At 37.8% G+C, this 11978-nt stretch overlaps 1 protein-coding gene across 1 annotated transcript in view; it reads left to right on the forward strand.

Annotated features, from left to right (window-relative positions):
• The window catches only part of LOC136336267 (atherin-like), a 166952-nt gene extending 165823 nt beyond the window's left edge, over positions 1–1129 (forward strand). Inside the window, exon 5 of the mRNA XM_066277793.1 lies at positions 354–1129. Within this exon, the coding sequence (XP_066133890.1) occupies positions 354–389 (36 nt within the window). The 3' untranslated portion in view covers positions 390–1129. The remainder of the gene's footprint in view (positions 1–353) is intronic.
• Positions 1130–11978: the final 10849 nt, after the last annotated feature.

Genomic DNA, 11978 nt, shown 5'->3' on the forward strand with positions numbered 1-11978 from the left:
TATTTGAGCAGAGTTGCAAAAGAGTAAGGCATGATGGCTGGATATGGTGTCATTAACTGAATTACAGAATTAAGAGAGAAGAGTTTTGCAGTGGAATGATAATGAGATTGCTTCTAGATCTGTTGATTCTGAGGTATCTGTAAGACATAGGTTGCTATCTTCAGTGAAAATCTGGTCAATGGCCTGCAATTGTAATGTTAAATTTGTTACTAATCATTATTACAGTTTTGAATCTCATCTCCTACATTTAGGCATCCTTTTTAGAGCTCGAACTAAACTGTTTACGTAAATGTATTTTATGTCAAAAGACCTAACAATGATAAACGTAGCCCACTTTCTTTTCTTTGTTGCAGAATTCCACAAGACTACTGCACTCCCACGGTCCATGATCTGTGCACCACTGTCCCCGGCCGGGTGCTGCCCCTGGACTTGCACCTGGCTTCTCGAGTGTACCATACAGCCGACAAGAAGGGCCACAGTACTCTACTTGGAATATTTGGAAGCTGCTTCTTAGATGATCACTACACAGATAAAGAGCAAAGAGCTAGGTTAGAATTCCATTGGTTATTCTTTTTTAAACTAGATTTAAACTGGCAAAGAAATTTTGCCTTTGAGGTTTCAATTGAAGACCTGATTCTGCTCTTGGACACTAGAGAGGAGCAGTGTTTGTCCTTTTCCATTTCTTCCCAATACATACAGGTCAGCATCTTCATTTCCTGCCATTATTAATATAAACCATATGCTCTCAAAAGATAACTTCAGTTTAGTGGTTTATGTTTTCCAAAGTGTGTCACATCCATTGTCTTATTTGTACTTCATGACAGCTCTAGAGTACAAATGTGAACATTGAGGCTCATGAAAGTCAAGTAACTTCCCCAGGCTTATACAGCTAAGAAAATCACAGATTTGAGACTTGAAGTCAGTCCTAGATTTCAGCGTCGTTGAGCATACTTGGGACCAGGGATTATGTACAAAAGCCATTCTCTCTGGAATTTTTCCATTTCTCCTTGTGTCTCACTTTCTTTTGAATCTGACTATTCCTTTGTGAAGAGTACAACGAAAGGAGAAGAGGGGAAAGGGAGGGAGCAACATTCATTTAGCAGTAATTATACATCTATTGATATTACTGTACTGTATGCAAAGCATACATCTTTCCTATGTAAATCTTCAACTATAAAATGAGAAGTCATAATTTCCATTTTATTTGTGAAGAAACTTTGGCTTTGTAATACCAGGATACTTGCTCAAGATCTTATCTCTTATTAGTAGTTAAAATTCAGACATGTCTAAGTTTTCCTCAAACTTATTTTCATTATCACCCCCTTAATAAGCTTTCTCGACTTTCTTTTTCCTAACCAACCTTCCCCATTAAATTTTAATACCCCAGATATACTGTGCATCTGTTTACAGTCCTGTGGAGCTGTACCCCACACGTAACAAGAGTAAGCTTTCATCACTACTTCCCAACAAGGCACCAGTTTTTGTTTCCGAGGGTAGTATCACCTGCGTATTAATGCATGCTCTGAAGTCTCTTGCCTTTCAAAAGTTATACTAGGAATCCTGAAAAATCATCCCTTACATGTTTTAAGAATATTCAAAGCATTAAATATTAACAGTTTAAATAGAAATGTCTTTGGCATTATATTTTAACTATTTTAGATCTATAGAATAATATTTTAAAGATTACTTTTAATTACATTATCACAGAATTATTAGTAAGTTATCCACTCTTTCATGGTATGTTCTGAGCCCATTTCCTGAAACCTGACTTTTAGTAAAAATTGTAACACTTGACTGCCTTCTTTCATGATTTAAAATCATCTGGTCCTCTGTTTAATAATCACAACCAAATTCAATTTCTTCTAAAAGAAGATCATTCTAAAAGAAGATCATTCTCATGTTTATTTTCTACTTAAGAAAATAAAAAGATATATTATTTATACTTAAAAGGATTTGTTACTTATAATTTTTTAAGTCTTCTAATTTATTATGTTTGCTATAATTTTGAAAAAATATTTTTTTTCCTTTTTTCAGTGAGAGGAGGGGAGGCAGAGACTGACTCTCACATGTACAAGCACACAAAAGAGCGATACTCTGCTCATCTGGGGTGTTGTTCCATTGCTTTGCCAGCTGAGCTCTTCTTAGCACCTGAGGCGGAGATGATGGAGCCATTCTCAGTGACTGGGCAACTCGCTCCATTTGAGCCTTGGCAGCAGGAGGGGAAGAGAAAGAGAGAAAAGTGAGAAGGGGAGGGGTGGTGAAGCAGATGGGTGCTTCTCCTGTGTGCCCCGACTGGGAATCAAACCCGGGATATCCACAAGCCAGGTTGACGCTCTACCACTGAGCCAACTGGCCAGGGCCTGAAAATAATTATATGCTAAAAAATTTGGAAATTTAAAAACTGCTCCAGTATCTCTAATAGAAAATATCAGTTTCATGTGATATTCCTTGTACTGTTATTAAAAACCTAAAGCTGAATGTGGAAAATATAGACATAAACTTAATCTAGTGGCCATGAAACTACTATTTTGAGTCATTTCCATTGGCAATCTGCAAAGCAAAAGATCATTTTGTGGAGTTAGAGTTCCGATTAGTCATGCAAAGTGTTCAAAAAAAACTGGTTTCTTTCTAATTCTAAATTTCCTTTCTTTTTCTTTTCTTTCTTTCTTTTTTTTTTTGTATTTTTCTGAAGCTGGAAACGGGGAGAGACAGTCAGACAGACTCCTGCATGCGCCCAACTGACCGGGATCCACCCTGCATGCCCACCAGGGGCGACGCTCTGCCCACCAGGGGGCGATGCTCTGCCCCTCCAGGGCATCGCTCTGCCGCGACCAGAGCCACTCTAGTGCCTGGGGCAGAGGCTAAGGAGCCATCCCCAGCGCCCGGGCCATCTTTGCTCCAATGGAGCCTTGGCTGCGGGAAGGGAAGAGAGAGACAGAGAGGAAGGAGGGCGGGGTGGAGAAGCAAATGGGTGCTTCTCCTGTGTGCCCTGGCCAGGAATCGAATCCGGGTTCCCCACACGCCAGGCCGACGCTCTACCGCTGAGCCAACCGGCCAGGGCCAATAATTTCTTTTCTTCAAGTAGATCTCACTCTATTTTTTCAAGAAAGTCAATAAATGTTCTATTTGATGCTGATAATTTAATTCTTGGTAATTTGTTCCTAAGTACCAAATAAGAAGTTCATATAAGTCCCGAATATTTAGTTTTCTGGCATCCATCTCTTGAGGATTGCCTTGCTAAACATAGTTTAACCTTTTAAAAATATTATCTGTAAGATGAACCTACAAGTTCAGAGAAATATATACGTTTTTCTTGTGTTAATAAATGTTCTCAAGAAAGGTAATTGTAAAGGAAATAAATGCCCTTTCACTTGGTGTTTTTTTTGGATTTCTGTTCAATAAACTGTTAACTACAAAGCATAATAATACTTGTTTTTATAGTTTCAATGCTTTCCTGATTTTGTGAATACAGATTATTATTTGTGGCAAACACCAAGAATATTTTAACGGAATAGCATGGGTACATACTTAAGTTTATATAAATAATAACAATATATTATTCAAAGTTAAGTTTATTTATTTATTTATTTTAATTATAATTTTATTTTTTTAATGGGGCGACATCAATAAATCAGGTTACATATATTCAAAGATCAACAAGTCTAGGTTATCTTGTCTTTCAATTATGTTGCATACCCATCATCCAAAGTCAGATTTTCCTCTGTCACCTTCTATCTAGTTTTCTTTGTGCCCCTCCCCCTCCTCCTTTCCCTCTCCCTTTCCCCCCTCCCCCCGTAACCACCACACTCTTATCAATGTCTCTTAGTTTCACTTTTACATCCCACCTACGTATGGAATAATGCAGTTCCTGTTTTTTTCTGATTTACTTATTTCACTTCGTATAATGTTATCAAGATCCCACCATTTTGCTGTAAATGATCCGATGTCATCATTTCTTATGGCTGAGTAGTATTCCATAGTGTATATGTGCCACATCTTCTTTATCCAGTCGTCTATTGATGGGCTTTTTGGTTGTTTCCATGTCCTGGCCACTGTGAACAATGCTGCAATGAACATGGGGCTGCATGTGTCTTTACGTATCAATGTTTCTGAGGTTTTGGAGTATATACCCAGTAGAGGGATTGCTGGGTCATAAGGTAGTTCTATTTTCAGTTTTTTGAGGAACCACCATACTTTCTTCCATAACGGTTGTACTACTTTACATTCCCACCAACAGTGGATGAGAGTTCCTTTTTCTCCACAGCCTCTCCAACATTTGCTATTACCTGTCTTGTTAATAATAGCTAATCTAACAGGTGTGAGGTGGTATCTCATTGCAGTTTTGATTTGCATTTCTCTAATAACTAAAGAAGATGAGCATCTTTTCATATATCTGTTGGCCATTTGTACTTCATCCTGGGAGAAGTGTCTGTTCATGTCCTCTGCCCATTTTTTTATTGGATTGTTTGTTTGTTTGTTGTTGAGTTTTATGAGTTCTTTGTATATTTTGGATATTAGGCCCTTATCTGAGCTGTTGTTTGAAAATATCATTTCCCATTTAGTTGGCTTTCTGTTTATTTTGTTATCAGTTTCTCTTGCTGAGCAAAAACTTCTTAGTCTGATGTAGTCCCATTCATTAATTTTTGCCTTCACTTCTCTTGCCTGTGGAGTCAAATTCATAAAATGCTCTTTAAAACCCAGGTCCATGAGTTTAGTACCTATGTCTTCTTCTATGTACTTTATTGTTTCAGGTCTTATGTTTAGATCTTTGATCCATTTTGAGTTAATTTTAGTACAGGGGGACAAACTGTAGTCCAGTTTTATTCTTTTGCATGTGGCTTTCCAGTTTTCCCAGCACCATTTATTGAAGAGGCTTTCTTTTCTCCATTGTATGTTCTTGGCCCCTTTATCAAAAATTATTTGACTATATATATGTGGTTTTATTTCTGGACTTTCTATTCTGTTCCATTGGTCTGAGTGTCTATTTTTCTGCCAATACCATGCTGTTTTGATTGTCATGGCCCTATAATAGAGTTTGAAGTCAGGTATTGTAATGCCCCCAGCTTCATTCCTTTTCTTTAGGATTGCTTTGGCTATTCGGGGTTTTTTATAGTTCCATATAAATCTGATGATTTTTTGCTCGGTTTCTTTAAGAAATGTCATTGGAATTTTGATGGGAATTGCATTAAATTTGTATATTGCTTTGGGTAATATATCCATCTTGATTATATTTATTCTTCCTAACCAAGAACAAGGAATATTCTTCCATCTCATTATATCTTTCTCAATTTCTCTTAACAATGGTTAATAGTTTTCATTATATAAGTCCTTTACATTCTTTGTTATGTTTATTCCTAAGTATTTTATTTTTTTTGTTGCAATCGTGAAGGGGATTATTCTTTTGAGTTCATTCTCAATTGTTTCATTGTTGGCATATAGAAAGGCTATTGACTTCTGTATGTTAATTTTGTATCCTGCGACCTTACTGTGTTGGCTTATTGTTTCTAGTAGTCTTTTTGTGGATTCTTTGGGGTTTTCGATGTATAGGATCATATCATCTGCAAAAAGTGATACCTTTACTTCTTCTTTTCCAATATGGATGCCTTTTATTTCTTTGTCTTGTCTGATTGCTCTGACTAGAACCTCTAGTACCACATTAAATAACAGTGGAGAGAGTGGACAACCCTGTCTTGTTCCTGATTTAAGGGGGAAAGCCTTCAGTTTATTGCCATTTAATATGATGTTAGCTGATGGTTTATCATATATGGCCTTTATCATGTTGAGATATTTTCCTTCTATACCCATTTTGTTGAGAGTCTTAAACATAAAATTGTGTTGTATTTTATTGAAAGCCTTTTCTGCGTCTATTGATAAGATCATGTGGTTTTTGTTCTTTGTTTTGTTGATATGGTGTATTATGTTAACCGTTTTACGTATGTTGAACCATCCTTGAGATTCTGGGATAAATCCCACTTGATCGTGATGTATTATTTTTTTAATATGTTGTTGTATTCGGTTTGCCAGTATTTTGTTTAGTATTTTAGCATCTGTATTCATTAGAGATATTGGTCTGTAGTTTTCTTTCTTTGTGCCATCCTTGCCAGGTTTTGGTATGAGGGTTATGTTGGCCTCATAAAATGTGTTTGGAAGTATTGCTTCTTCTTCAATTTTTTGGAAGACTTTGAGTAGAATAGGAACCAAGTCTTCTTTGAATGTTTGATAAAATTCGCTGGTATAGCCGTCAGGTCCTGGACTTTTATTTTTAGGGAGGTTTTTAATGTTTTTTTCTATTTCTTCTCTACTAATAGGTCTGTTTAGGCTTTCTGCGTCTTCTTGACTCAGTCTAGGAAGGTTATATTGTTCTAGGAATTTATCCATTTCTTCTAGATTGTTGAATTTAGTGGCGGTGTCCGTGGTGATTTCTCCACTTTCATTTTGGATTTTGTTTATATGAATTCTTTCTCTTTTTTCCTTGGTAAGTCTTGCCAAGGGTTTGTCAATTTTATTGATCTTTTCAAAGAACCAGCTCTTTGTTCTATTAATTTTTTCTATAGTTTTACTGTTCTCTATTTCATTTATTTCTGCTCTGATTTTTATTATCTCCTTTCTTCGGCTAGTTTTGGGTTGTTTTTGTTCTTCTTTTTCTAGTTCCTTAAGGTGGGAAGTTAAGTGGTTCACTTGTGCTTTCTCTTGTTTGTTCGTATATGCCTGAAGTGATATGAACTTCCCTCTTATCACTGCTTTTGCTGCATCCCATAGATTCTGATATGTCGTATTGTCATTTTCATTTGTCTGTATATATCTTTTGATCTCTGCACTTATTTCTTCTTTGACCCATTCATTTTTTAAAAGTATGTTGTTTAGTTTCCACATTTTTGTGGGATTTTTTTCCTCCCTTTTGCAGTTGAATTCTAGTTTCAAGGCTTTATGATCAGAAAATATGCTTGGTACAACTTTGATTTTTCTGAATTTGCTGATGTTGTTTCTGTGGCCCAACATATGGTCAATTCTTGAGAATGATCCATGTACACTGGAGAAAAATGTATACTCAGTCACTTTGGGATGAAATGTCCTGTAGATGTCTATCATATCCAGGTGCTCTAGTGTTTTGTTTAAGGCCACTATATCTTTGTTGATTCTCTGTTTGGATGACCGATCTAGAGCCGTCAGCGGTGTATTGAGGTCTCCAAGTATGATTGTATTTTTGTCAGTTTTTGTTTTAAGGTCAATAAGTAGCTGTCTTATATATTTTGGTGCTCCTTGGTTTGGTGCATATATATTAAGAATTGTTATGTCTTCTTGATTCAGTGTCCCCTTAGCCATTATGAAATGGCCATTTTTGTCTCTGAGTACTTTTGTTGTCTTGTAGTCAGCATTATCAGATACGAGTATTGCTACGCCTGCTTTTTTTTGGATGTTATTTGCTTGGATTATTGTTTTCCAGCCTTTCACTTTGAGTTTTTTTTATCCTTGTTACTTAGATGAGTTTCCTGTAGGCAGCATACAGTTGGATTTTCTTTTTTAATCCATTCTGCTACTCTGTGTCTTTTTATTGGTGAGTTTAATCCGTTTACATTTAGTGTAATTATTGACACTTGTGAGTTCCCTATTGCCATTTTATAGATTGCTTTCTGTTAGTTTTGTGTCTTGTTTGATCCTTCTCTTTCGTTTTTTTATCTTTTGTTTTTATTTGGTTGTATTCCATACATCTTTCCACTGTTGCTATCTTTTTATCTCATGTGCTTCTGTGGTGGTTTTTTCAATGGTGGTTACATTTAGGTAATGAAAAGGGTTCCTACCCTGTTCATTGTAGCGCACTATTTTGTGAGTACTTTTGCACTCCATCCTCCTTTGCTACTGTTAATCTCCATCCTCTCCCCCCTTTCTTTTTGTTGTTGTCACAGTTTAAATTTGGTTTTATTGTGTTCTTCTTGGAGCTTTTACTTGTGGCTCTGTTTTTTTTTGTTCTTTGTATCTGATTGGAGAACCCCCTTTAGTAATTCCTGGAGTGGGGGTTTTCTGATGATAAATTCCCTCATCTTTCTGTATCTGTGAATGTTTTTATTTCTCCTTCATATTTGAAGGATAGCTTTGATGGGTATAGTACTCGTGGCTGAAAGTTCCTCTCTTTCAGGACTTTAAATATTGGGGTCCACTCTCTTCTAGCTTGTAGAGTTTCTGCTGAGAAATCTGATGATAATCTAATGGGCCTTCCTTTATATGTTGTATTCTTTTTTTCCCTGGCTGCCTTGAGAATTTTTTCTTTGCCGTTGGTTTGTGCCAATTTCATTATAATGTGCCTTGGAGTAGGTTTGTTGGGGTTAAGAAAACTCGGAGTTCTGTTTGCTTCATGAATTTGAGGCTTTAGTTCTTTCCACAGGCTTGGGAAGTTCTCATCTATTATTTGTTTGAGTATGTTCTCCATTCCATTTTCTCTCTCTTCTCCCTCTGATATACCTATTATTCTTATGTTATTCTTTCTGATGGAGTCAGATAATTCTTGTAGGGCTATCTCATTTTTTTAAATTTTTGAGTCTCTTTCTTCCTCTCTCTGTTGTGCCTCAAGTTGCTTGTCTTCTATTTCACTAATCCTCTCTTCTATCTGGCCTGTTCTATTAGCCAAGCTTGTTACCTCGTTTTTCAGCTCGTGAATTGAGTTTTTCATCTCTGTTTGATTTGTTTTTATAGTTTCAATTTCCTTGGACATATATTCTTTGTGTTCACTGAGTTGTTTTCTGAGCTCCCTAAATTGCTTTTCTGTGTTTTCTTGTATATCTCTGAGTATTTTTAGGATTTCTATCTTGAATTCTCTGTCATTTAACTCCAAGGTTTCCAATATATTAAATTTTTTCTCCATAGATTTTTCCTTATCTATCTGTGTTACCTCTCTTTCTTTTGTATCCATGATATTCGATTTTCTCTTCCTTAATGGCATCTGGGGGTGGTTTTGTTGACAGTATTAATGAGATTTAATAAAAAATAAAAAGTTAAAAAAATAAAAAATTGAAAAAAGTTTTTTTTTTAAAAAAAAAATTAATAATGAAATAAAGAAAAATAAAATAAAATAAAAATTTTAAAAAAGGAAATTATTCCCCCCCTCCTTTTTTTCTCTCCTCTCCTCTCCCCTCTTTCTTGAGAAAATCTTGTGGTGAACTGTGAATTATATTGTATTTAATAGAACAAACAATGCCTGTAATGGAGGGCCTGAATTGGGGAAAAGTAATAAAGGGGCAAGAAAAAAAAAATAAATAAAAGGGGGGGTATGGACCCACAAAAAGCAAATAATGAAAAAATTTGGATCAAGAATAAAATGATTTGCGTTTAGGTGTTGGTTGACTAAGAGTTATGATGAGAGGAGTAAGAGGGAAACAGGAAAATGGGAGGACAAATTAAAAAATTACTATTGTATTTAGTGGAACAAGAGCTTGATAAAATGGAGAACCAGGGATGGGAGCACTGCTAGTGAGTTAAAAAGGTGAAGTAAAAAGCCCCCAAAATGCCACAAACCTAAGTTTGAGTCCCAGATAAAATAATTTGTTTGTTATTGAGGTTTGAATGAGAGGAGACGTAAAGGAAAAAGGAAGAAACTAATATAGAGGGAGAAAAGAAGAGAGAGAGAGAAAAAAAAGAGGGAACCACTAAAAGAAGAAAAAAGAAAAAAGAGGAGAGAGAGAGAGTTAAGGATTTTGGAGTGCAACCCTCATAGAGAGAAAGGAAGAGGAAAGAAAAGATAATGGGAGATGTAACACTTATGGGTAGTGTAGTTCAAGGAGAGGAGAGAGTAAGACCGGTAGGGAGTTAAACGACCAAATTGGAGGAGGAAAAAAAAAAGAAAAAAGAAAAAAAAATCAAGGATGAAGATAAGAGAAACAAACGAACAAATATAATAAAATGGGATAGGTTATAAAGTCTGCGGATTATTCTGATTTTGAGAGGTTATCTTCTTGCTTTTTCTTTTCTCTCCCTCTTCCTGGTCGGCGACTCTGTACCCCGGGTTCTGCCCCTTTGGCACGCTCAGGTAGAGGTTTGCAGTTGATAAGTCTCTATGGTGATGTCATGTATTGTGCTTCAATCTCGTTGGCAGTTGAGGCTCATTAGCGTTTATAGGCTTCGACAGTGAGAGAGTTCGTTTTCCAGGAGCCTCTCTCCTAGTTTTTCCTTCCTCAACCAGCAGCCTGAGAATCCAGCTATGGGGTTGCTGCTGCCTCTGCCTGGATAGTAAGAGGCTCAAAGAGCGGGCAACTCCCCTCTCTTATTTCCACTCAGCACAGGGCTCTGGGTAAGACTCAGTCAGTCAGAGCTGCTAGCATAATCAGCCGGGGCTTTCGCCTACTCAAAGACCTCTGGCTCTGTCATTCTGTCCGGTAACACTGGCGGGTCTGCGCGTGCAGACCAGGATGTTAGACCGGAAGTCTCGCCCTCTGAGTGAAACCCCCCGCCCGCACTGAAAAGTTCCAATGTTGGAATTGGCTCTCGCTCGTCCCCATGTGCCGCTCTTTCAAGGCGCTGGGGCAACCCGTGACTCCGCCCTCGGCCCACACAAAGGCCCCCGACTCTGCCCCTCCGTGGGACAACACGGGCTCCCACTCCGGAGGTGCTGGGAGGAGTCTCCTTCCCACTCTCCGTGCACGCAGACCAGGATGTGAGGCCAGAGTCTCGCCCTCTGAGTGAAACCTCCCGCCTGCACTGAAAAGTTCCAGTGTTGGAATTAGCTCTCGCTTCCTCCCCGTATGCGGCTCTCCCCGGGTGCTGGGGCAGCCCGGAGGCTTTCGGCCCACACAAAGGCCTCTGACTCTGCCTCTCTGTGGAGTAACACGGGTGTACCCTCCAGGGGCTTTGGAAGGAATCTCTCACCCACTATGCGCCTACCAGGGGATCAGGTAAAATGGCTGCCCCGCTTGTCTTTCTTTGTCTGGGTTTGGCGCGAGTGTTAGCTGTATTGCCCAGGTTGTCACAGGAACAGTTTTTCCTTGGCTTGGATCTCCGTGCCACAGCCTGGTTCGACCGTTTGTGCCGCGGCCTGGATCTGTTCACCCCCTTTGCCCGCCTTAGTTTCTATATTCTCAGTTTCCAGTGAAAATCGTCCTGTTTAGGTTAGTGAGGAAGGCGGAGCATTTCTTACTCCTTATTTCCTTCGGGGTTTGGTTATATATTTAGCCAATTTTTCGCTCGATCATACCTTTGGGTGTATTGCGAAACATCTGGAGTCTCCAAAAATAGGTTTTTCTGTTTCAGGTTGAAGATCTTGTTGAGGTTTGGGGGAGATTTATTGGTATCGCTTCCTACTCCGCCATTACTCTGACGTCATCCTAAGTTTATTTTCTAAACAGCTTTTTGATGAGAACTATAAAAATGTTCTATATTATTCATATTTTTGTTTTTAAAATGTTTATATTCTAAAGAGAACATTATATTTAGTTAAATTCCTTAGCATGGAATTCAAATTTTTAAATTTTTTTCATGTAGAAAACTAAACTTAACGGGGTGACATTGATCAATAAGAGTACATAGGTTTCAGGTAAACATCTCTATAGCATTTGAACTGTTGACTGTGTTGTGTACCCATAACCCAAAGTCAAATCACTCTGTCACTGTATACCTGTCCCTTTTTATTCCCCTACCTTAACCCCCTTCACTACAACCCCTTCCCCCTAGTAACCACTTCACTTTTATCTATGTCCATGAGTCTCAGTTTTGTATCCCATCTATGTGTGAAATCATATAGTTCTTAGCTTTTTCTGATTTGCTCATTTCACTCAGTATAATGTTCTCAAGGTCCATCCATGTTGTTGTAAATGGCAAAATATCATAATTGTTTATGGCTGAGTAGTATTCCATTGTATATATGTACCACATCTTTATCCAATCCTCTATTAAAGGACACTTTGGTTGTTTCTATGTCTTGGCCACTGTGAATAATGCTGCTGTGAACATGGGGTTGCATGTGTCTTTATGTACAAACGTTTTTGGGTTTTTTT

Source organism: Saccopteryx bilineata, chromosome 4 (assembly GCF_036850765.1).
Source record: "Saccopteryx bilineata isolate mSacBil1 chromosome 4, mSacBil1_pri_phased_curated, whole genome shotgun sequence".
In the NCBI taxonomy this organism is placed as follows: Eukaryota; Metazoa; Chordata; class Mammalia; order Chiroptera; family Emballonuridae; genus Saccopteryx; species Saccopteryx bilineata.